Below are 19080 nucleotides of genomic sequence, written 5' to 3'. Positions count from 1 at the left end.
ACTATTAAAGTGTCTATATGGGTCCACACCAGAGAGTGTTAATTTAACTCTTTTTGGAGAGTTGGTACGTTAACTCTGATTTAGTGTTAAACACCAAATCTGTCTGGAGTTGATAATTTAACACTTGGTGTTAAGAGTTTATATATTAACTCTCAAAGAGTATTTTAGTTTAACTACGTAAGAGTTATCTTCTAATTCATTCTAAAAAGCGGGAATTTTACTGTTCTGAACTTCTAGAAATTTCTTTTGGAAATAAACATTTACTAAAAAGATGCAATGGTTTTTGAAAAACATTTATTCTGAACTGTGCACCACAATTTCAAAACATTTTCTGAAAGATGTAACAGTGTACATGTTCTCACTTTCATTAGAATTTTGTTTATCAAAAGGTCTGACATAGGTGAGCTGGTAAATGCAAATAACAGCATTCTCATCACTTATTTCTTCAATACAATATGCATGTCCTTCATTCATCCCTTTGTGGAACTTCAACGCACTTCTGCTCTCCCCCATATTCCATCTTCACAAGCATATCCTGTGTGGAGATTGAATAAAAATTAGTTGACACTAATTAATGGCACAAATAATCCAGTAAACAATTGCAGCACAGTAAAAAAAAAAAAAAAGGAATCCTCTTTGAGCCATTACTTGTGTAAAGTATTTTCCCAAAAGACAAGGACACAGGCAACAGGTAATACTGAACTAAATGTAAAACCTCAACTTTTTCATTTTTACCTAAACCGTGTGCACAAAACTCTGGAGGGATCTATGCTAACGTAGAATCCAGTCAGGACGTCTGCTACTGCTGTTTGCTCGTTTTTTTTTATTTTGTTTTTTTTTTTATGGGCGATCGTTTTCAGGCTTCAAGCAGCACCATTATACCAACATTTCACATTCTAGACATTGTTTTAGGTGTATTTGACCAAACGTTTGACTGAAAATTCACATGGAAGCTTTTTTCAAGGCTGTGGTATTTGCCCGCAAACAATACCTTTCAGCTAGCTAAAACAGAATATTATGCTATCAGCGAGCAACATGGCTAATGCCTTTCACACAGCTTTGTCTCAACTCCAAAGAGCCACAGAAGTAAAAGCTCATAATAATAATTGAAACAATCTTTGAAAAAATGACTTACCAAGCATGGCAAACAACTCAAATATGTAGAGCAAAATGTTCTGAAACGGCTTCACTTCAGCTTCGATTGGAGCCGTGCTGGGGGCGGAGTCTGTGAATTTACTCTGTTGGTGTCATAGCCCCTCTAGGAGTTCAGAGTTAAGAGGTCAAGAGTTAATGTTTCCATTGTAACACCTCCAGATTTGACAGAGAAACACTCATTTTTAACACTCGATTTTAACTACTATCATTTTACACCTCAGAGTTACATTAAAAGAATGTGACTCTGCTTAGAGTAAAATTAACTCTACTTTTGCAAGGAGACTATTAACACCAAAAAATTTAACACTTTTGAATTTGCTGTGTAGAATTGGGCTGAGTGGGCATAGTGCCTTCAGCGAGAGGACATGGATCCCTGAGGTCTATCCATAAGGGCGAATTTGTGCTCGCTGTTCAGCTGTACAATTGTGTCGATTTTTAATATATAAGTACCAAAGATCCGAGTCTGTCAGATTATACAGAGGGCTGCCGACAGGCCTCAGAAGCTCGAGCACCACTTACTAAAAGATTTATGTCAGTGTATGTATATATTTGAGCTTCTGTGTAGACATCTGAGCATGTGTGGATTAGAGAAAAACCGAAATGAATTTAAGCTTGTACACTCAGTTTTTATATTTATAGTCATCAAAGATGTTTTCTGTACAATCGTTCAACCCGAGATAAAAGAACAGTTCAAAGAAACCATTAAAACCACCACACACACAACATCGACTGAAAGGTGCCTCATAACCTGAAGTGATGACTCTAGCTGCTTGAGCCGTAGTTTTCACCGTAAAACAGGTCTTCGCACTAATCAGCACATATAAATTTGTGTAGAAGGAATAGCAAGCACACATTCTGTTTACTGCACTTTTAGTGTCACGGCGATGGATGGCCGGTACTGAATAGGACTCAGGTGCAGAAACCCAGAGCGGAGACAGTAGATGATTTAACAGTTTATTACGGTTAAGTGCAAGGGGGAAAAAAAGGGAAACGTGGCAAAGACAGAAAATGACGAGACGTGGAGCCTTGGTGTGGCGTGCCCAGGGGAACGTGGCTAGGGCGAGGGAACGAGGCCTGAGAAGTGGAACGGAGCTGAGTGGGGAACAGTCACACTGAGGGGAGAGGATATAGGAGTTAGGCAGGTAGTGAAGGCAGCTCAGAAGTGGCCAGTATAAGAGCAGCAATTCTTACTTGCAGTTAGGGACCTGGAGTGTTTGAGAGGGGGATGATGAAGATCCAGGGGAGGCTGAGTGGCGTGGAAAGGCTGACCTGAGATCCGGGGCTCCAGATGGAGTGTGATGGCAGGAGGGCAGGCAGGTGAGGCACAGAGGGATTTCCAAAATGATCACTAGGTATCCCGAGTCCGGAGGTGGAGTGAGCCAGGGTGGGTACAGCAACTGTAGTACAAAAGAGTCTTTGTTAGTAAGATAAATCACAGCGAGAATTTGAAACACAAGACCTGTTACCAACATGGGTTGATGACGAACTGGCAGTGAGTGAACATCGATGTGTGGTTTAAATCCCTCTGGCTTGATAGCCTGCAATAGGCTCCAGGTGTGCAGGAGCTGGAGTTGGCCCTGCCCAGGGGCGGATCCCAGGTCAGTTCAGGAGCCTAATGGAAACTCCAGCCACCCACCGTAGACCATGACATTTAGTTTACCTCACAAGTTTTTCTTCCTAAAATATTTTATAAAATCAAGCCTCTCACAGTATTGCTATGATTTCAGTCAACAGCAGCTCCAGCTACCCTTTCAGAGGTGATTTTGTGCAGCTCTCTGCCCCCGACAGTGTGCCTCAGGCTGTTGTGCCCAACCTTTACCTCCATTTGGCCTCTCCTCTCTAACTCTCCTTCTCTTGTTTTCTGCTCTCTCCTCTGCTGCCGTCTCTGCTCTGATTACTATGTTGTGTGGAAAAGTTGCCTCACAGGAAGTTGCTGTCTCACGTTCCTCCTCCTGCGTTCCACACGATAATCCTCAGCTGCAGACTGGACTGAGCGTCTTCAGTGGGAGGCAGCAGATAGGTCTCTTTGGTTCTGTTTTTCCCCCAGACTTTTGCATAAGCCTCAGGCATGGAGCTAGCATGTCCCCCCGGTTTCCAATCTGGTTGGTGAAAAACAAAAGGGATGATCTAACAACAACAGCAGCCTGGAGTTTTAAAGAAATATTCAATTATAAACAGGAAACTTTTATTTGAGTTTGAAAATGACAGATCCCAGGATTTAAAACCTCAGGTTGCAGCTGAGTCAGTAATAAACATTTCACCTAGCTTTAGGTGGGGGGGTTGAAGGGTAGATAACTTTTCCTCAAATTAGCAAAAAAGGTGTAATACCAAAGCTATTTTCTAAACGATTAGACTAAATAACCACTTACTGGAACTGCGTGGCTTTGGAGGGATTGCTGAGGAATACTAATGATGCTTACCATAGCTTCATATTTAAAGCTTCAAAACGTCCTTTGAAATCTCTGATAGCTATGAAACGACATGCATGCATTTGAAAGATTAACCGCAGGATCACGCTCACATTTATCCTGAGTTCATTCGTTGAAATCATACACAGTCTATATATTTGATGCCGTCACGATTGGTTTGGCCGGCCTGAGGTTAAACGGAGGGGAAAGAGTCAATCTTTTACAGCTTTGTGAAGACTTAATGATCACGTAGGTTAATTATGCTGGCAAAACTCGTGGCTTTGCCCCTGATTCTGTGCTTGCTTCAGCCCTGGATCGCGCTGGATATAACTCATGAAAATTGCCAGCTAACATTAACCATGTGCAGCCGTGGCGCGGCAGGAGAGATATGGCCCCATGATGGGAGATAACTGTGATTTATGCTTCATATCTTTAACCGCGTAACCCACACATTCTGAATTTAATTGCACATTACATTAATTGCACAACACCACAAGCGGTTTTCCCTGTGTTATTACAATGTAAATATGCCATCTGAAGTTAAAAAGGTGCGATATGTTAGAGTAATGATGTCAGATTAGCACTAACATGACGAAGAGGAGCGCTGTAACGACACAGATTAACAGAGAAACAGATTTATGATTCAATTCTAGCAGCTTTTTCGGTGGCAGTTTGAATCCTACGGAATCCAGATGTTTCGGAGAGAGGATAATATCATAACATCAGCAGAGCAAATAATACCCAACCGTCTCACACTCCCATGTAGCTTCACAACTGTAACCAAGCAACAGCTGGTATGGCAAGCTATGAACGTCTCCACATGTTGAAGTGATGTGCATACGGCTGTGTAAATAAAGAGTTCGGATGGTGGTGTCTGTGTGGATGTCCCTTTTCTTTCCTTCTCCAAAATCGAACTCATAAGCACAAGTGTGAGAAATGAATTAAACGCTGTGTTTATCTGTAAACATGTCCGGACAACTAATAGTAGTAACTCTAAAGAGAAAACATCCATCTGGGTGAAAATGCCTTGTTGATGTCAGAGGTCAGAGGTGAACAGTCAGATGGCTCTGAGCTAACAGGAAGGTAACAGTATAACCAAGGCATGCAGAAGAGCATCTCTAAATGAACAAGACATTGAACCTCGATGGACTAAAGCAGCAGAAGACCACACTGGGTGTCATTCCTGTCAGCTAAGAACAGAAAACACCAATTTTGGCTGCACCAAAATTGGAAAAATGTTGCCAAGTCTCAATTTCTGCTGCAACATTCAAATGGTAGGTTCAGAATTGGGTGTAAACAACATGAAAGCATGGATCCATCCTGCCTGGTTGTGGTGTTAATGGTTTGGGGGATATTTGCTTGTATTGTTGTTGAACATGTCCATCCCATGTCACAAAGTGTAGATCATCTGAAACTGGTTTGCTGAACATGACAAATCTGCAGCAACAGTGTACTGCTAATCGCCTTGTTGAATGTATGCATCTCTGAAAACAACAAGTTAAGCCTGATACTAGCAAAATGTACCCAATAAAGTGGCGTGTGAGTATGTTTCTCTGTTCGTTTCTTTTTTTAAAACACAATTCCACTTCAGTATGCCTTTTGGCTGATGCAAAAAAGACATGCTCTGTGGTACACTTTGAACAGTATTGACATATATCCACTTTTCCAGCACATCAGCAGCACATAGACTAAGTAAGGTCTTGGTAATGTGTCAGCATTAATTCAAAAACGCGTTATCTGCATCCTAATAAGTACACTAAAATGGAAAAACAGCCATTTTAATCTTTAGAGAAAGTAGCTCATTGACATAAAGCTGTCTTCCTGAATTTATATGGGCAATAAGTGCATATAAGTACAGCAATGAATTTGTATAAGTAGCGCAATTGTTCTTTATTTCAAGAGAGCCTTCCTAATTCATGGAATAATTCTTTTTACACTTGGGGTCCACATCCTGCTGAGAGTACTTCTGACCACAATAAATGAAACTCTGGTGGAAAACAAACAAAAAAACAAGCACTAGTCAAACCCCAGGCTGCTATATTAAAGGGTCATCAATCTTGTGGCTCCATTTCAAAAAGCTGTCTCTCCTTGGTGCGAGGAGATGTGGGCAAAACACCCCGTCAAGGTGACACGCTGCAATTAAACAGTGGCAGTCTGTTGGCGATGAGCTGTCATCGTCGAGCTATGTCACAGGTGTACAGGGCAGCTGTAAGTATAATTGCTACAGGCCTCCGGGATGGAGCTGAACCCTCGTCTCCTGGCGGCGATAGCAGGCTTCAATGGAAGAATGGCTTTAAAGGAGACTTGTAATACACTGACAAATGGTTATACAGCAGTTGCCAAATTAACAGTGACCTCTCCCCCCTTTGCTGTCTGGTGTGGGTGATAATGTGCAAAGTCTTGTCGGCAAGTGTGCTTAATGTTCAAGATAATCTGTCTATTATGTGAGTTCGGTGCTAGGAAGGGAATGAGTATCAATTAAATTTCCTTTTTATGCAGCGAATGGGAAACATCATTTTTCTGGACAGTCATTGAAGAAGCCAGACCTAATATAGATTTTAAATAAGCAGCTTTATAAGAATATATAACAGGAGATAGTTCAAATACTGTTCATCCGCAGTAGAAGCCCACCTCTCTAAATTACTGTGGTGGAACTCGATGTGCTTACTAATCGAGTCTCGGTGCTCTGAGGAAACTAACAGAGAGAGAGGGGAGAGGGGCAGAAGGAGGACGAGAAAGGAGGGGGAGGATTTTAGTTCATAAACACTGTTTACTTAAAGCACCCCATTGCCTTATTAGTATTAATAGCAGTGACTTCAGAAAGCTCATATTCTGCCATTGGACAGTTTTGTATTATTTATGATTGAAATGAAAGCCTCGGAGTGGAATGAAGGAGCGCTTGCATAGCAAAGATGTTGCCTATGCCAGTTTACATAACCAACACTTGGGTAAACAGTGTATTAAGCGCAGCGCGGGGCGAGAGTAAAACGACAGCAAAATGTTGTATCCACACATTATCTGATTTGAGGCGAGGTTTTGGAGGAAGCTAGGCGAGCACACTGTGGACCTTTTTGATGCAGCTGGTCTTCATCTGCAAGTCCTTTTGAGCATGAAAGCGTGTAGCGGTGCAGCATCTCGTCTCCAGTGCAAGTTTCTGAAATGTTCAGATATAACTGTAACTTGAGAGCTTCCTTGCCTTAATTAAAGACACCATCTGCTAAATTTTATTATTGAAGCTGTTAGCATGTGGATTAGAGCATCTGAAAGCAGCTTTCGTTTTCCATTCTATTTATAGGCAGCAGGGTGGCGTGTCGAGCAAGGAAACCTATGATCTGGGCTGAGGACTTGAGCTTCCCCACTGAGGGGTATTTGAAAAAGATACAGAATTCCTAATAAGGTTAGCAATCCCTGATTTGGCTGATTTTGAAGATACACAACTCATAACAAGAATAAAAACTTTAAAGTGGTGCTTTCCCAAGTAAATATCAAGTAAAGAAAGCCCCCCCAACACTTACTAAACACACGTGCACAAACGACCACACCATATATCGAATCAATCTTTATTTATATTAAATTAAAAATATACTTTTGACAGATTCATGTAACAAACATGAGGAACGGTATTTCTATGATATAAAGCTTTGGGTATGGTTTCAAAGTACTCAAAGAGAAAGTCAGCAATGACGGTGTTGGGTAAAGGGACAAGGGGAAAGTATTGAAAACCAACAGTACGCAAAGAGGAGCAAGCGATGACGCCTTCTCTCCACTATGTCTCCTTTTGAAAGCATGCAAAACAAATTAAATGAAATCAGGGCCTATTGTGAAGGCTGTGCAGAAAAGAGGAGTAAGAGGGTGGACTTGGCTCAGTAATATTTCGAGTTGAAAGTAAGCAGAGAAGGTAACACTGACTCTCAAACATAGTTTATATAGGTTAGTTGGGACCACAGGTTTCAGTTTTATGACATTTAGAAAGATGGCATTGAGTTCTCTTGGTTGACTGACATGGTAGGCATTGGAAAAGTAAATCAGATGTGTCTCAGTTTGCGTACTACCACCCCTACCGTTATTTTGTGAATAGTGTTGATCATTCACCTGACTGTTTGTTAACTGTAAATCTCTGACACATGCACTATTCTGAATGTTGCTCAGGACCTATTCACCCAGGCTTAGAGACCAGCTGGGAATAATCTGATTATGACCGGTTGCTAGGGAAAAATGTTCATCGCCCAACTGGTTGATGAGTGGTTGCTGGTTGTTGCGAGCAATGACTGTGAAATTGATTGCTAAAACCTTCACTCACTTAGGCCTAGAGTGAGTGGGGTTACCCTAACAGCTAGTGAACACCATGGCAAAAGAGTGTATATTCCACAAACAGTATGCAAATGGCTGCTGGAGGTTGTTGGCGGTTGCTAGTATGACATTGGTTGCCAACAGGCATACAGAGTTGTACCAAAAATCTACTTATGATTGTTTTAGCCACTGTTAGACTGGCACAGTCTCCAGTTTGCATGGAAGCGTCCAACTTGCCTGCAAATGCTCGCAAACTACTCATTAAGCTGTAGTGAAACTGTCAAAAGTGTGGCACAATTGGCAAATATTCACCTTAATTGTAAAAGTTGCACCTTTTGAAATGTCTTAGTTCCAATGATAAGGCACTGCTTTTATTTTGAAGGTGAATGTTCTCCGTTTCGAGTTACAGAGAGCATAGTTGAAAAGTGGCTGCTTTTCATGCAAACTACAGGCAAAAGCAACAATATGCAAGCAAACAAAACGATCCCAAGGAGGCTGTCTGATGCAGCACCCCATTTGTGACAGACAGCAATCTCCAGCAACCACTTGTTAACTGGTGGGGGACCATACATCTTTCCTTAGTGATCAGATATTGCAAGGAGAATGATGAACCCGTCGCACAGCCTGTCTGACTTTGGCCTTAAGTAGTGGAAACTAAGGCATTAACAGCTGATCTTCAAATTAGAGCCAGATATTGAGCTAATACTAGCTAGTTAGTTGTTTTTGTGTTGTTGGCATGTTGTCTGCACTGTGGTATTGTCTGGTAGTTTTCTGTGACTTCATAGAGATTTTAGTGTAAGATATCTGACCAGAGGCTCAACAACTTGATAAATTCACTAAATGCGCCATCTAGTGTGAGACTTGCAGTCTGCGCTATCTAGCTAGCTACCGCCAGCAGATGCTTAGCAACCCGGGATTGATATTTCACGCATTATGGCATCGACTGATATTTATGCATGTTAAACTTACATCTGCAATGACAGAAAAGTGTTATACATGGTAAGAAGCTCATTTTGTCATATGTTTATAAAATGTTGCAGCTAGCGCAACAATCCTTGTTATTGCTAGCTATCTGGAAAGCTAAAAGCAAGAGATTTTTCAATCTGGGACTGATGTTGCTGTGTTTACATTACTTCAGAAGAATTTAGTATTACATTTAGTAAGTAACTTGACAAATGTAAACATGAACAAAATGTGCCAGCTAACATAACAGCCATGGTAAAATGCTCCAATAGTCCAGCCTCTTGTCGTGCCTGATTTCAGACAACACTACACTATCAAGCTAATATGCTACTATTATGGAAGTATTCAAAGTGAGACACCACCCATTGTTATTTGTGTAGTGTTTAACAGTGTTCACTTAAACTGAAACGTTACACGTGAACAGCCACAAAGGTCTGAAGCAGGGCCACTGAACAGAGTTTCACATGAGAAGGGAACAACAAGCACTTTTAAAATGAAATACCCATTAGTAAAAAGGGTACACTTACATAAAGCAAATATGTACGGCTCTTTTTGTACAAGTCGATATAAGCAGGAGAAAAAAGCAGTAGGAGAGAAGACCAATATAAATTCAAAGCATCGCCTCCTTATTTACAAATTCACCAAGTCGGCCATTTCGGTGCTTTATAAAAATATTATTCACATTTGTTGTTGAAGTGTGTTAGATAAATCTGGGAGGAAATCCCAAAGATTCTGTACAGTTATACTGATACAATGATTTGAATACAGAAAATGAATGACTTTCTTTTATGAGGGACAATGGTATAGTGGTTTATACATTCGCCTAACAAGCGAAAGATTCCTGGTTTGATTTCCGGTAGGAGACGCAAATCCCTTCGGGGCTGTATCAGGAAGGGCATCCGGCGTAAAAATCTAGCAAACCGAATATGTGGAGCTACCCGCTATGGCAACCCCTTGTGAATAAGGGAGTAGCTAAGAGTAGCTTTTTCTTCTTTTGTGCAATTAAAATGTCAAGAAACCGAAAAACGTGGCTAGAATAACAAACATGTTGAAGAATGTACAGTAGCCAACACAATAGTGGGAAAAAGAAGTTACATCGTTGATACTAAGGATAAAACTCAATATTAAAAAGACACTGTAGGGAGGGGGTGGGGGTGTACTACACTCACACACAAAAATTCCCATGAAACATCGCAGAAATAAGGATTCCCAGTTTGTGCTACTAAACTCGATAAAAAATATCTGATTAATTTTTCCCACACTGGACAGAAATTTGAGTATAATGTTGTCATAAATGAGATACGAAGGTGGAGGGCAGTAAAACACTCACTTTGGGAACCATGCAATGTAATATTTACTATACAATAGACTTTGTTGAAGCCTGTATGGTGTTTGAGGATAAAATATTGAAGGATTCGGTTCAGGACATGGCTACATGCCTTTGCACCTTGGCTTTGAGGAGGCAGTAAAAAACAAAAAACAAAAACCTAAACCCAGAAAATAATATAAAAAGGATCAGCCTAACCAGCAGTGTTTCCCCCTGGCATGCTTTTGAACTGCCACGAACACAAGCCTGTTAAGGACTGAGACAAATAGCAGCAGGTAACACCAAGGCAAAATTAGTTTGAAACAAGACACAAGATATTAGTCTTCAGAGAGGAAAAAAATGCTTCCACATAGACGCAACACATTTTGGTACTCTAAAAGGATAACCAAGGTCTTAGGATGGGAAAAAACACGACTTAACAGAAGGGGAACTTCAGGTGCTTTTTCCTACCTTTCTGTCAACAAACAAGTCAATGACTCAGATCAAAAATGGGAGAGTGGGGATGCCTCGGATTCTCTTAAGTGCTCTTGAGAACATTTGAAACCATTTGTATCATCAGTCCTTCAATCTGTTCTTGATTCAAACACACATTTTGCCTGGGTCTGCAGTGTAATTTAGGGCAAAACAGGCATAAACCAAGGCGTGTGTTTTTCTTTCGACCACCATCATATTTTTGTTCATTTTTCTTGAAACCCAGATTTGGCAGTCGCTTCCATCGCTCAGTATAAACAAGCTCAAACGCGCCATAAATATTTCACATTGATATTAAATGCTGTCTCTATTTCACTGAATTAGAGCTCGAAAAAGGACTACAAAATACTCCTTCATCAATTAATCATGACAGCATCAAAGCACTACTATAAATACTGTTTGAAGTCAGCGAAAAAACATGGAAACAAGGACATTCTTGAAGCTGGTCAAGTACCATGTAAAATGTGTTTTCCTTATGACCTCTTGGCCCCAGTTCCTTCCTTGTACTTTTGCTAAAGCTATTGCTTTCTGAAGTGGTAAACGGCTGGATAAACAAGTTGAATATTTCAGTAACGAAGAGTGGAAATCCTTTCTTTATACCCGCGACTTTGATCAAAGTGCTCCATGGGGAGGATAAACACATACAGCGTTACATGTGCATAGACTGAGACAAGCACACTTTCACACACTTTTAAATACACAAAATAAATAACCTACGCAAGAACACAGCTTAGGCAGGGCTGGGCTCTGGCAGAGCAGAATGATGAAAGGTTGTTGAAACTATGACAAAGCAATATTTATGCTCCACAAATAATGAAAAATACCGTTGTTGTTAAAGGTTCAAGAACTACAAGTTTTTCTTCATATTCATTCAACTAAATAAAGGAGATATTGCAAAAGGACCTCTGAGAAAAACCAACATTACACAAGTTTTATCTTGAACTTCTAAGTTTGGCAAGCGTTGCAGTGTTTTCCCCTACCCACAGGTGTTGTGTATGGCTTGGTGGAAGAAATAACGGCTGTAATACAGTCCTTTCAGCAGCATTGACTGGCAAGTTGCCTACACAGGCATCAGTAGTCAGGGTTAGAACTATTTTCTTGAGATTTCTTGAGAGTGACGATATCACTCTGGGCTAAGAACAGATGTGAAGCCTTTATAGATTAGAGGCTTCGTTAAACAGTGGCTAGACTAATTAATTTAAAACTCAGTGGTGCTGAAAGTGCAAATTACATCAAACAAAACAAGAAATGACTTTCTTAGGTATGTTAAAAATTGGCACAGTTATTAATACTGGTAACAGTAGTTGACTGTCTGGTGATTCACCAAGAAACTAATGAAAACTATACTAACTTAATATTGGAAAACATAACATTATAGTTTTAACTGAAAAAAAATGTCATATAGTATAGTACTAATTTCGTTTACCAGTTACCCTGTGCTGCATTAAAAAAAATTACATGTATTCAAAACAGAACTTGCTTTATGAACTTGGTTTGGCCAGTTGTTAACATACACTCATCATGGGCATGAATGTCGTGCTATTTTTCAGCTTAGAATTTTTTTCTTTTACTTTTTACATTTTCAATGCATGCCAAGAAGAGTGGCCAAATATCCAGCCAGAATTATGCCAGATACTTTTTAAAACTTTAAAGCCCAATTTTTTGTTTTTAAAGCCATTAAATATGTATACTATACAGTCATTTCACCATGGAAAAAAGACAGTTTCAAAGAATTCATTAGAAGCCCAAAATGATCATGATATTTGTGATGAGTGGATATAAACTTCTGACCACAACTGGAGCAAAGGCCAAGTTCAGCTAGGTGACAAAGTCAAGCTCCACCACAGTCCCAGCGGATAAGCTAATGTCTCAGCTAGTACCCTTCTACACATCCTTATGACAGTTTTTTGGAAGCAGCCAACCCCACATCCAGCTAACTCTTCCTTTTCACATTTGTTGTTATTTCTGCTCTGTGAAATCTTAAACTTCATTTAGACTACTGTGGGAAATCTCAACATCCCAACTAACTACGTAATTGGAAAATCCTTGTATCCCTACACTGAGGTCTTCCACACCATCAAGTTGTTGTGGTATGCATTGGCCCGACATGTAGTTACATTTCTAGGGAAGTGCACGACATGTTACTTAGAAGGTTGCGGCATAGGGTTAAAATGGGGTCTGGTTATGGTATAAGTTACGGCGTAGAGCTGAAACAGAAGTATAGTTTACGTGAAAGGAGTCTTCCTGCTTTGTGCTTTCTACATTAGCCCAGAATAGAACCATACCTCCAAACAGAAATTACTAAAACAACAGTCTTCTGACTATAGTTGTCCTGGTTGAAATATAAATAAAATATACACTTCAAGCTACTGTCAAGTTTTCTGTATTTAGCCACAATCTATGGCCACATATTCGTTGGCAAGATCAGAGATCTATGTTGCCACAAGGTGTAGTTACAATTCTATGGAGGTGCATGTGAGGCTTAAGTTAGCTTTAATGCTAAAGAATAAATTTAGCTTTGAAACATCTGACTTATTTGAAAGCATCATTTTTTCTTGCTCTTTAAAATACATTTTCTAGCAGATAAGGTTAGCTTATCGACTTCTGCCTTGTGAACAATTTGGGTAGGAACCACTGACACTTCTAGTAGCCAAAATGAAATTAGCTACCAATTAACAGTCTAATAAGAATATGGGTGGGGTCTGGAAAAAACATGATTCTGTAAAAAAAAAGAAGCAAAAAACATCTAGATCAGATGTGGACAAAAATAATCAAGAATTATGTGGCCAAAAGTAGTCTAGAGTTGTACTTTTTCTCGGACCAAGCAATCGAGAATATAACAAACACCATGACCGCTCCAGTTCCAGTTACTAAAATGATAAATCCTCACATTCTTGATTTTGATCAACTCAAAGAAAGTAACGTTAGCTAAGGACACCCTAAATCTATAAAACTCTTCCAGAGATTTGGTGCCATTTGGTGCAGTTTGGGGCTTTTAATGATCTTTTGATTTGAGCTTGGTTTGTTTTATACTTAACATAGGAAAAAAAAGCCTTGATAGAGTCGATCGTTGGTTAGTACTGAAGATCTTTAGCTTTCGACTCCATTAACACTGACTTTTACCCCCCAGTGGGATCATCTGTAGCTTGCTAAAATATGAACATACACGCACACACTAATCCCAATCACACTAACATAAAGACAGATAGACATATAAAGTAGTCTGTTTTAACTGTGCTCTGCTGGTGCTGTCTTGTTCCTTCCTTGAGGTCTTCATTAGTCAGTTTGTATAAACTTTCATGAACTTTTCCTCCCCTTTCTGTAGTTTTTTCTCTCTCTTTGAACACCATTTTGAGTTTAGCTGCTTTACTGGAGTACTCTACAGCTCATAGCAGGTTTTCTCATCCGAGTTAGCTTGAATGGGAAAACCAGTGTATAAAAATCTTTTCAGCACTGAAACCTGTGATTATAAAAGTGTTTACAGTGTGGTTTCCCTTTTACCATTTGCCCTGGGAAAGCTGTTTTAGTCAGCTTCTCCAAACAGACAGCAGCCAAGCAAAACCAACAGAACAGCAGTTGCCCTGCAGATTCTCGAGCAATTTAAAAAGTCCATGGTTGAACTACAAATGTGAAAGAAAAGATCACTGTAGTTTTGTCCATCACAGTATCACAGTTACAGTAGAAGGATGAGATGAGATTCACATATTTCATATAAAAGAACACACGGTGGGTATAATCCTATAGGCAAAATCACTGAATATGATTGATGAGTGCTCCATCTTTTGTTGTCCACTCTATATTGTCTTTTCTTCCTCCATATTTTGCTTTTGTTGCCTGGCTACCTCACTCTAATGTCATTCAGAAAACCAGGCATCTTGACATCTAACAGACTGTATTTGTTCTATGTGATTGTGTCTTTCAGAAACCCTTTGCAGAATATTGTTCCTCCTCAGAACTTTATAATAGAAAGCAAAAAGATTAGTAAAACTTCTTGTTCCTCTCACAAATCTGAAACCCAAGTGGCTGGCAGTGAGTTCAGATACCCCCAGATACAGTCCATCCACTGCTGTGTGATAATTAAGCATCTGTTCTTTACTGAAAACTACCATAACCTTGACATTCTGAATGACATGGAGCACAGTCTCTATCTACAGAACAGAGATGGACGAGATTGTCTATAGTGACAGTTCAGGGGTCTGAGTTGCTTCTGCTTGGTTCGGTCCACCTCCTCCAGATGTTGCTACAATCTACAGCAGATGGCCTGTTATCTGGGCAGGGCTGAGAGCAGCCTTGGTTGGTGCTACTCTCTCTTTGTGTAGGACCGTGGAACTGGAGAGGATGTTGGGCTTGTTGGAGGCTAGAGGAAGATTGGGGAACGTTTGTTAAATGGAATAATCTAGACCACAGTGTTTCGCTGCCGGTAAGGTGGAGGTGGCAAGATGGTTCCAGCATTCAGGGAAAACTCAGACATGTATTCAGGGTTTTCAGCTACTGCCGGCCGTATGTGTCCATTCTGCTTATAGAAGAGCTTGGCGTTGGTGGAACCTCCCTGGGCACCATCTGAGGCTGCCTGGTTAGATGATTTGGGAGGCAAGCTGTGCTGCCAGTATTCTGGATTGTCAAAGGTCACCTTCAGCTTCTTTCCGCTGGCTTTACCTGATGTTTGCCCTCCATGCTTCAGCAAACTGGCAGGGTGTGTGGTGGCGTAGCTCTGGTAGGCTGGCAGGCTGCCATGCCCAATGGTGGCTGAAGTGGACAGGGCGCCCGACTGGCTCACCTGAGCCTGAGCAGTAGTTCCTGCTTGACTCTGAGCAACAGAGCTGCCACCTGGATTGCCAGGTTGCCCTGCAGGTTTGACGGTGTGGTGGGCATGGAGGATGTGAGTCGGTGGACCATGATGGCAAGGAATACCAGATGGAGATGGTTGGGCTGTGGGGAGGGGGTAGTGGGGCAGGCTAGTCTGGATGGTAAGCGGGAGATGGGAGCCTGAGGTTGTGGCTGAGATAGAAGAAGGAGGTTGGGTGGGTAGGGGCAGACCATTTCTCCTCAGGGCTTCCAGGCCCAGCTCAGCGGGGGTATGGAAGGTGTTGAGGTAGAGGGGCTCATTGATGTACTCGTCCTCTCCTTTGGGCTGACTGTTGGGTGTGCTGTGGTAGCCTGGGTTATCCAGGGCGTGGATCTCGCCGTTTTTACGTCGCGTGACAAACGGGTTCTCCTCAATGGGATTCAGATATTCTGTACCACAGAAAATGAATGAGAAGGAGAGTGAATTAGAAGAAGAGAAAAACAGTTCAGACAGCAATAACAAAAAATCTGGAGAAATTAAATCAAGAGGTGAGAAAACAAAGGAAATAGAGAATGAAATGGAGTAAAAGAAAGAGATCACTCGGTAATGAGGAGAGAAGATGGAGATGATAATGGCGTTAATGGCAGGCACTCAGGACAAGACGGGCATCTTGCCAGCAGTTCTTTGGCACTGGAAACTCCATCTGCCGGGGTTGAAAATGCCAACAAATGACCCCTCTTCACTGCTTCCAAGCGCTATAATAGTGGGGTGAGAAACCTATTGATTTTGCCCACTTTTCCGCTCCTTGACATTGCATCAGATGCATTTTGCTGCAGGCTTTGTTATATTTTGAGCTGCTCAAAAAAAAAAAAATCAAAGACGGTAGTGCAAGAGCAGGGCTGATGGACTGAATTATGATCAAAGGCAAAACATGACTCTGTAGTAGTAGCTGACATACACCGCCGTCGAAGGAAACTCAGTAGGAATTTTAATCAATGGAATGAGATGAAATGAACAGGAAAACTGACAGGCCGACTATCGTACAAAGGATCGTATTTACTCTGTGAATGAACAAAGAGATGACAAGACGGAGAGAAAGGTGCACATATATTATGTACTTGTTTATAATTTTAATTATGTTTCTGTTTGTGGAGCTGCATAGATGATTGTAGCGCAATCAATCTTTAACTTCCTCTACACAGTTTTGTTTTTAGATTAGTAAGAAATTATTTTAATTAGGTAAGGTTATTTTAAAGTTTAATATTATCTACTATGTGCTGTGGATTAAATACAGCTCCTAAAATGCATTTATGCATCATTACTATTAAATACCCTGCAGGACTGCAGAATTCCTACCTGAACTTATTTTTAGCTTCTTTAGAGCAATTCTGCTTCTAATGTATACTCTGGAAAATTAAACTGGATTAACTATCTTCTAAATGATTCAAGTGGCCACAACAGTCTCATAAGGCTTTACTATGAGTACCTGAGGAGCTCTTGTCCTTCATTGCCGTCATGTATCCGTCCTCATCAGTGTCCCCTCTCAATGCTCTCTCTCCCAGAAAGATGGTTGGATCAGCACTGTACCTCTGACCCCCACTGTCTTCCCCTCCAGCCTGGCTCAGGCTCTTCTTATGCAGGCTTCCATTACAACGCTGGTCCTCCAGGACTGGGCTCGGGCCACCTGTGGCATCCTGGTTCACACAAGCTTGTGTGCCTGCCAAGGGTCCTTCTGCAGCATTTGGACCACCATCTCGATAGCCAAATTGATTCTGCAGTAAAGAGAGGCAGGGATTGGGGTTAAGATAAGAAAAACTGAGCATAGCATGAGTTCAAGAGGGGCCATGAAGTCCAAGTCGGAGCAAATAAGTGTATGACACAGCTGATTCTCTGCTAAAGAAGTGCAAGTAAGGCTATTTTGCCCTGCTTGATTGTTAAATCACGAATTAACTGTGATTAACCACATGTTTTTGTAAAGTTACATTCAATTTCAAAAGCCACAACCAAGCCTGCTTACTACCAGACCTACTGAATCAAAAACTCACTTAACAAGAACCTGTATGGCAAAGTAGGCCAAAGTATCTCAAATATCAATTCATCATGCTAAGATTTAACAAACTGACATCTATCTGTCTTGAAATTGTTATAAAAAACATTTCTGAGGCTTTGGTAAACCACGGTGAGAGCCATTATTAGGGGTGGGTATAAAAAAAATCAATTTTCCGTTTCAAATTGATTTTAGTTTGAATAATGTGATATTGATTCTTAAAAAATTCTGAATCAATTTTTAAATGTGAATGTATTTTGCCAGAAATGCCAGAATCTCAGCTCAGGCTCACGAAACTATTTCAAAAACTGCCAAAGAGTTAAAACACTAAACGATTAAAAAGCAGGTGAACGGATTCCACAGAAAGATGTTAACACCTCTGTAACTTTGCTCTGCTTCACTTCAGCAGCAGCAGGTAATACGTTCATAGGTTGATTCATGGTTTGCTTCAGTTTTTGTTCTACTGCAGAATCTGCTATAAAAAGCCAGGGCAGGAAAATCTCCTTCATGTTTTTCTGCGTTTTATCCTCAGTTACTTTGACACATAGGCATCTGCTGTGATGCTTAAACCTCTGATGAAGTCTCAAGTATCAGCTTTGTTTTTATACATAGACATAAAAAATATGGATATGTACTGATAAATGATCAGAATTAAAATATTTCTGACTGTCTGAGTCAAAATTGAATCAAATCGAATCAGGACCTTGTGAATCGGAATTGAATCGGTTATAGAACCTTCCCAGGAGTGAATGGCCTACCAAAAGTGGACTGAACAAGATCTAAAGAACTGCAGTCAAAGTTTATGATTCAACAATAAGACAGAGACTGGGCAAAAATGGCATCCAAGGGAGAGTTCAAGGAGAAAACCTCTGCTGACCAAAAACAAAAACACAAAGTCTCACATTGACCAGAAAACATCTTGATGATGCCCCACAATTTTGGAAAATATTCTGTGGACTGATGAAACAACATCTGAACTTTGTGGAAGGTTTGAGTTCCACTACATCTGCATAAAACTAACACAACACTTCATAAAAAGAACATCATACCGTACAATGTAGTGGCAGTTTGCTGCTTCAGTTCAATTACTTGCTGTAATTGATGGAACCATGAATTCTGCTCTCTGCCAGAAATTCTGATTAAGATACTTTCTGAATTAACTTAGCTGTAAATATCTTTGGTCTGAGGTACTCTGGGTACTGTCTAACTCTTTGATGATATAATATCTATGGCAAATAAGCTAATAACAACAAAGTTTAAGCTAGCGTACACAACTTTTGTTCCAACTGCGGCAAAGCAGTGAGGCTTTAACCCATGCTGCTGCCTTTTGAAGTAAAATTCTCAGACAAAGTTCTGCTGGTGTAGTCATCAGCCACCAGGGACTGTGAGGGGCAGCCAGGCAAAGCTATGATACAAACACCTGAACCTTAAAAAAAAAAAAGGCCCACCAGAGTATACAAAACATGACAAATGAAGCAAAGGGCTTCTTGTGGAGCTGTGTTGGCTTGCTGCAGGCTATTTAATCCAGGCCAACTTCTCTGCACTCTTGCCAGCTGCTAGCGCTAGAGCAGCAATTACGGGAAGCAGATCTACAAAACACAACAGAAAAGAGGGAAATGTCCCGGGGTTATAT

The 19080-nt window shown here is 40.7% G+C and overlaps 1 protein-coding gene and 2 long non-coding RNA genes across 5 annotated transcripts in view; all 3 read right to left on the bottom strand.

Annotated features, from left to right (window-relative positions):
• Positions 1-277: 277 nt before the first annotated feature.
• LOC146641952 (uncharacterized) lies at positions 278-1469 on the bottom strand. Its single transcript, XR_014909743.1, has 2 exons — positions 1136-1469; positions 278-535 (listed from the first exon to the last, which is right to left on the bottom strand). It is a non-coding gene; the product is annotated as an uncharacterized LOC146641952 (long non-coding RNA).
• A 624-nt stretch (positions 1470-2093) lies between these two features.
• LOC146641951 (uncharacterized) lies at positions 2094-3234 on the bottom strand. Its single transcript, XR_014909721.1, has 3 exons — positions 2626-3234; positions 2347-2552; positions 2094-2267 (listed from the first exon to the last, which is right to left on the bottom strand). It is a non-coding gene; the product is annotated as an uncharacterized LOC146641951 (long non-coding RNA).
• A 3929-nt stretch (positions 3235-7163) lies between these two features.
• The window catches only part of LOC146641949 (receptor tyrosine-protein kinase erbB-4-like), a 381415-nt gene continuing 369498 nt past the window's right edge, over positions 7164-19080 (bottom strand). For all 3 annotated transcript variants that reach the window (XM_085399432.1, XM_085399434.1, XM_085399433.1), the window contains exons 26-27: positions 16887-17172; positions 7164-15849 (exon numbers count right to left, since the gene is read on the bottom strand). In XM_085399432.1, coding sequence (XP_085255558.1) covers positions 15011-15849; positions 16887-17172 — 1125 coding nt within the window. In that variant the 3' untranslated portion in view covers positions 7164-15010. The remainder of the gene's footprint in view (positions 15850-16886; positions 17173-19080) is intronic.

The sequence above is a fragment of the Rhamphochromis longiceps genome, linkage group LG23 (genome assembly GCF_057381845.1).
Source record: "Rhamphochromis longiceps isolate RC_006_pf linkage group LG23, R_longiceps_female_GT1.1, whole genome shotgun sequence".
Lineage (NCBI taxonomy): Eukaryota > Metazoa > Chordata > Actinopteri > Cichliformes > Cichlidae > Rhamphochromis > Rhamphochromis longiceps.
This window is presented reverse-complemented; position numbering and strand designations above follow the sequence as displayed.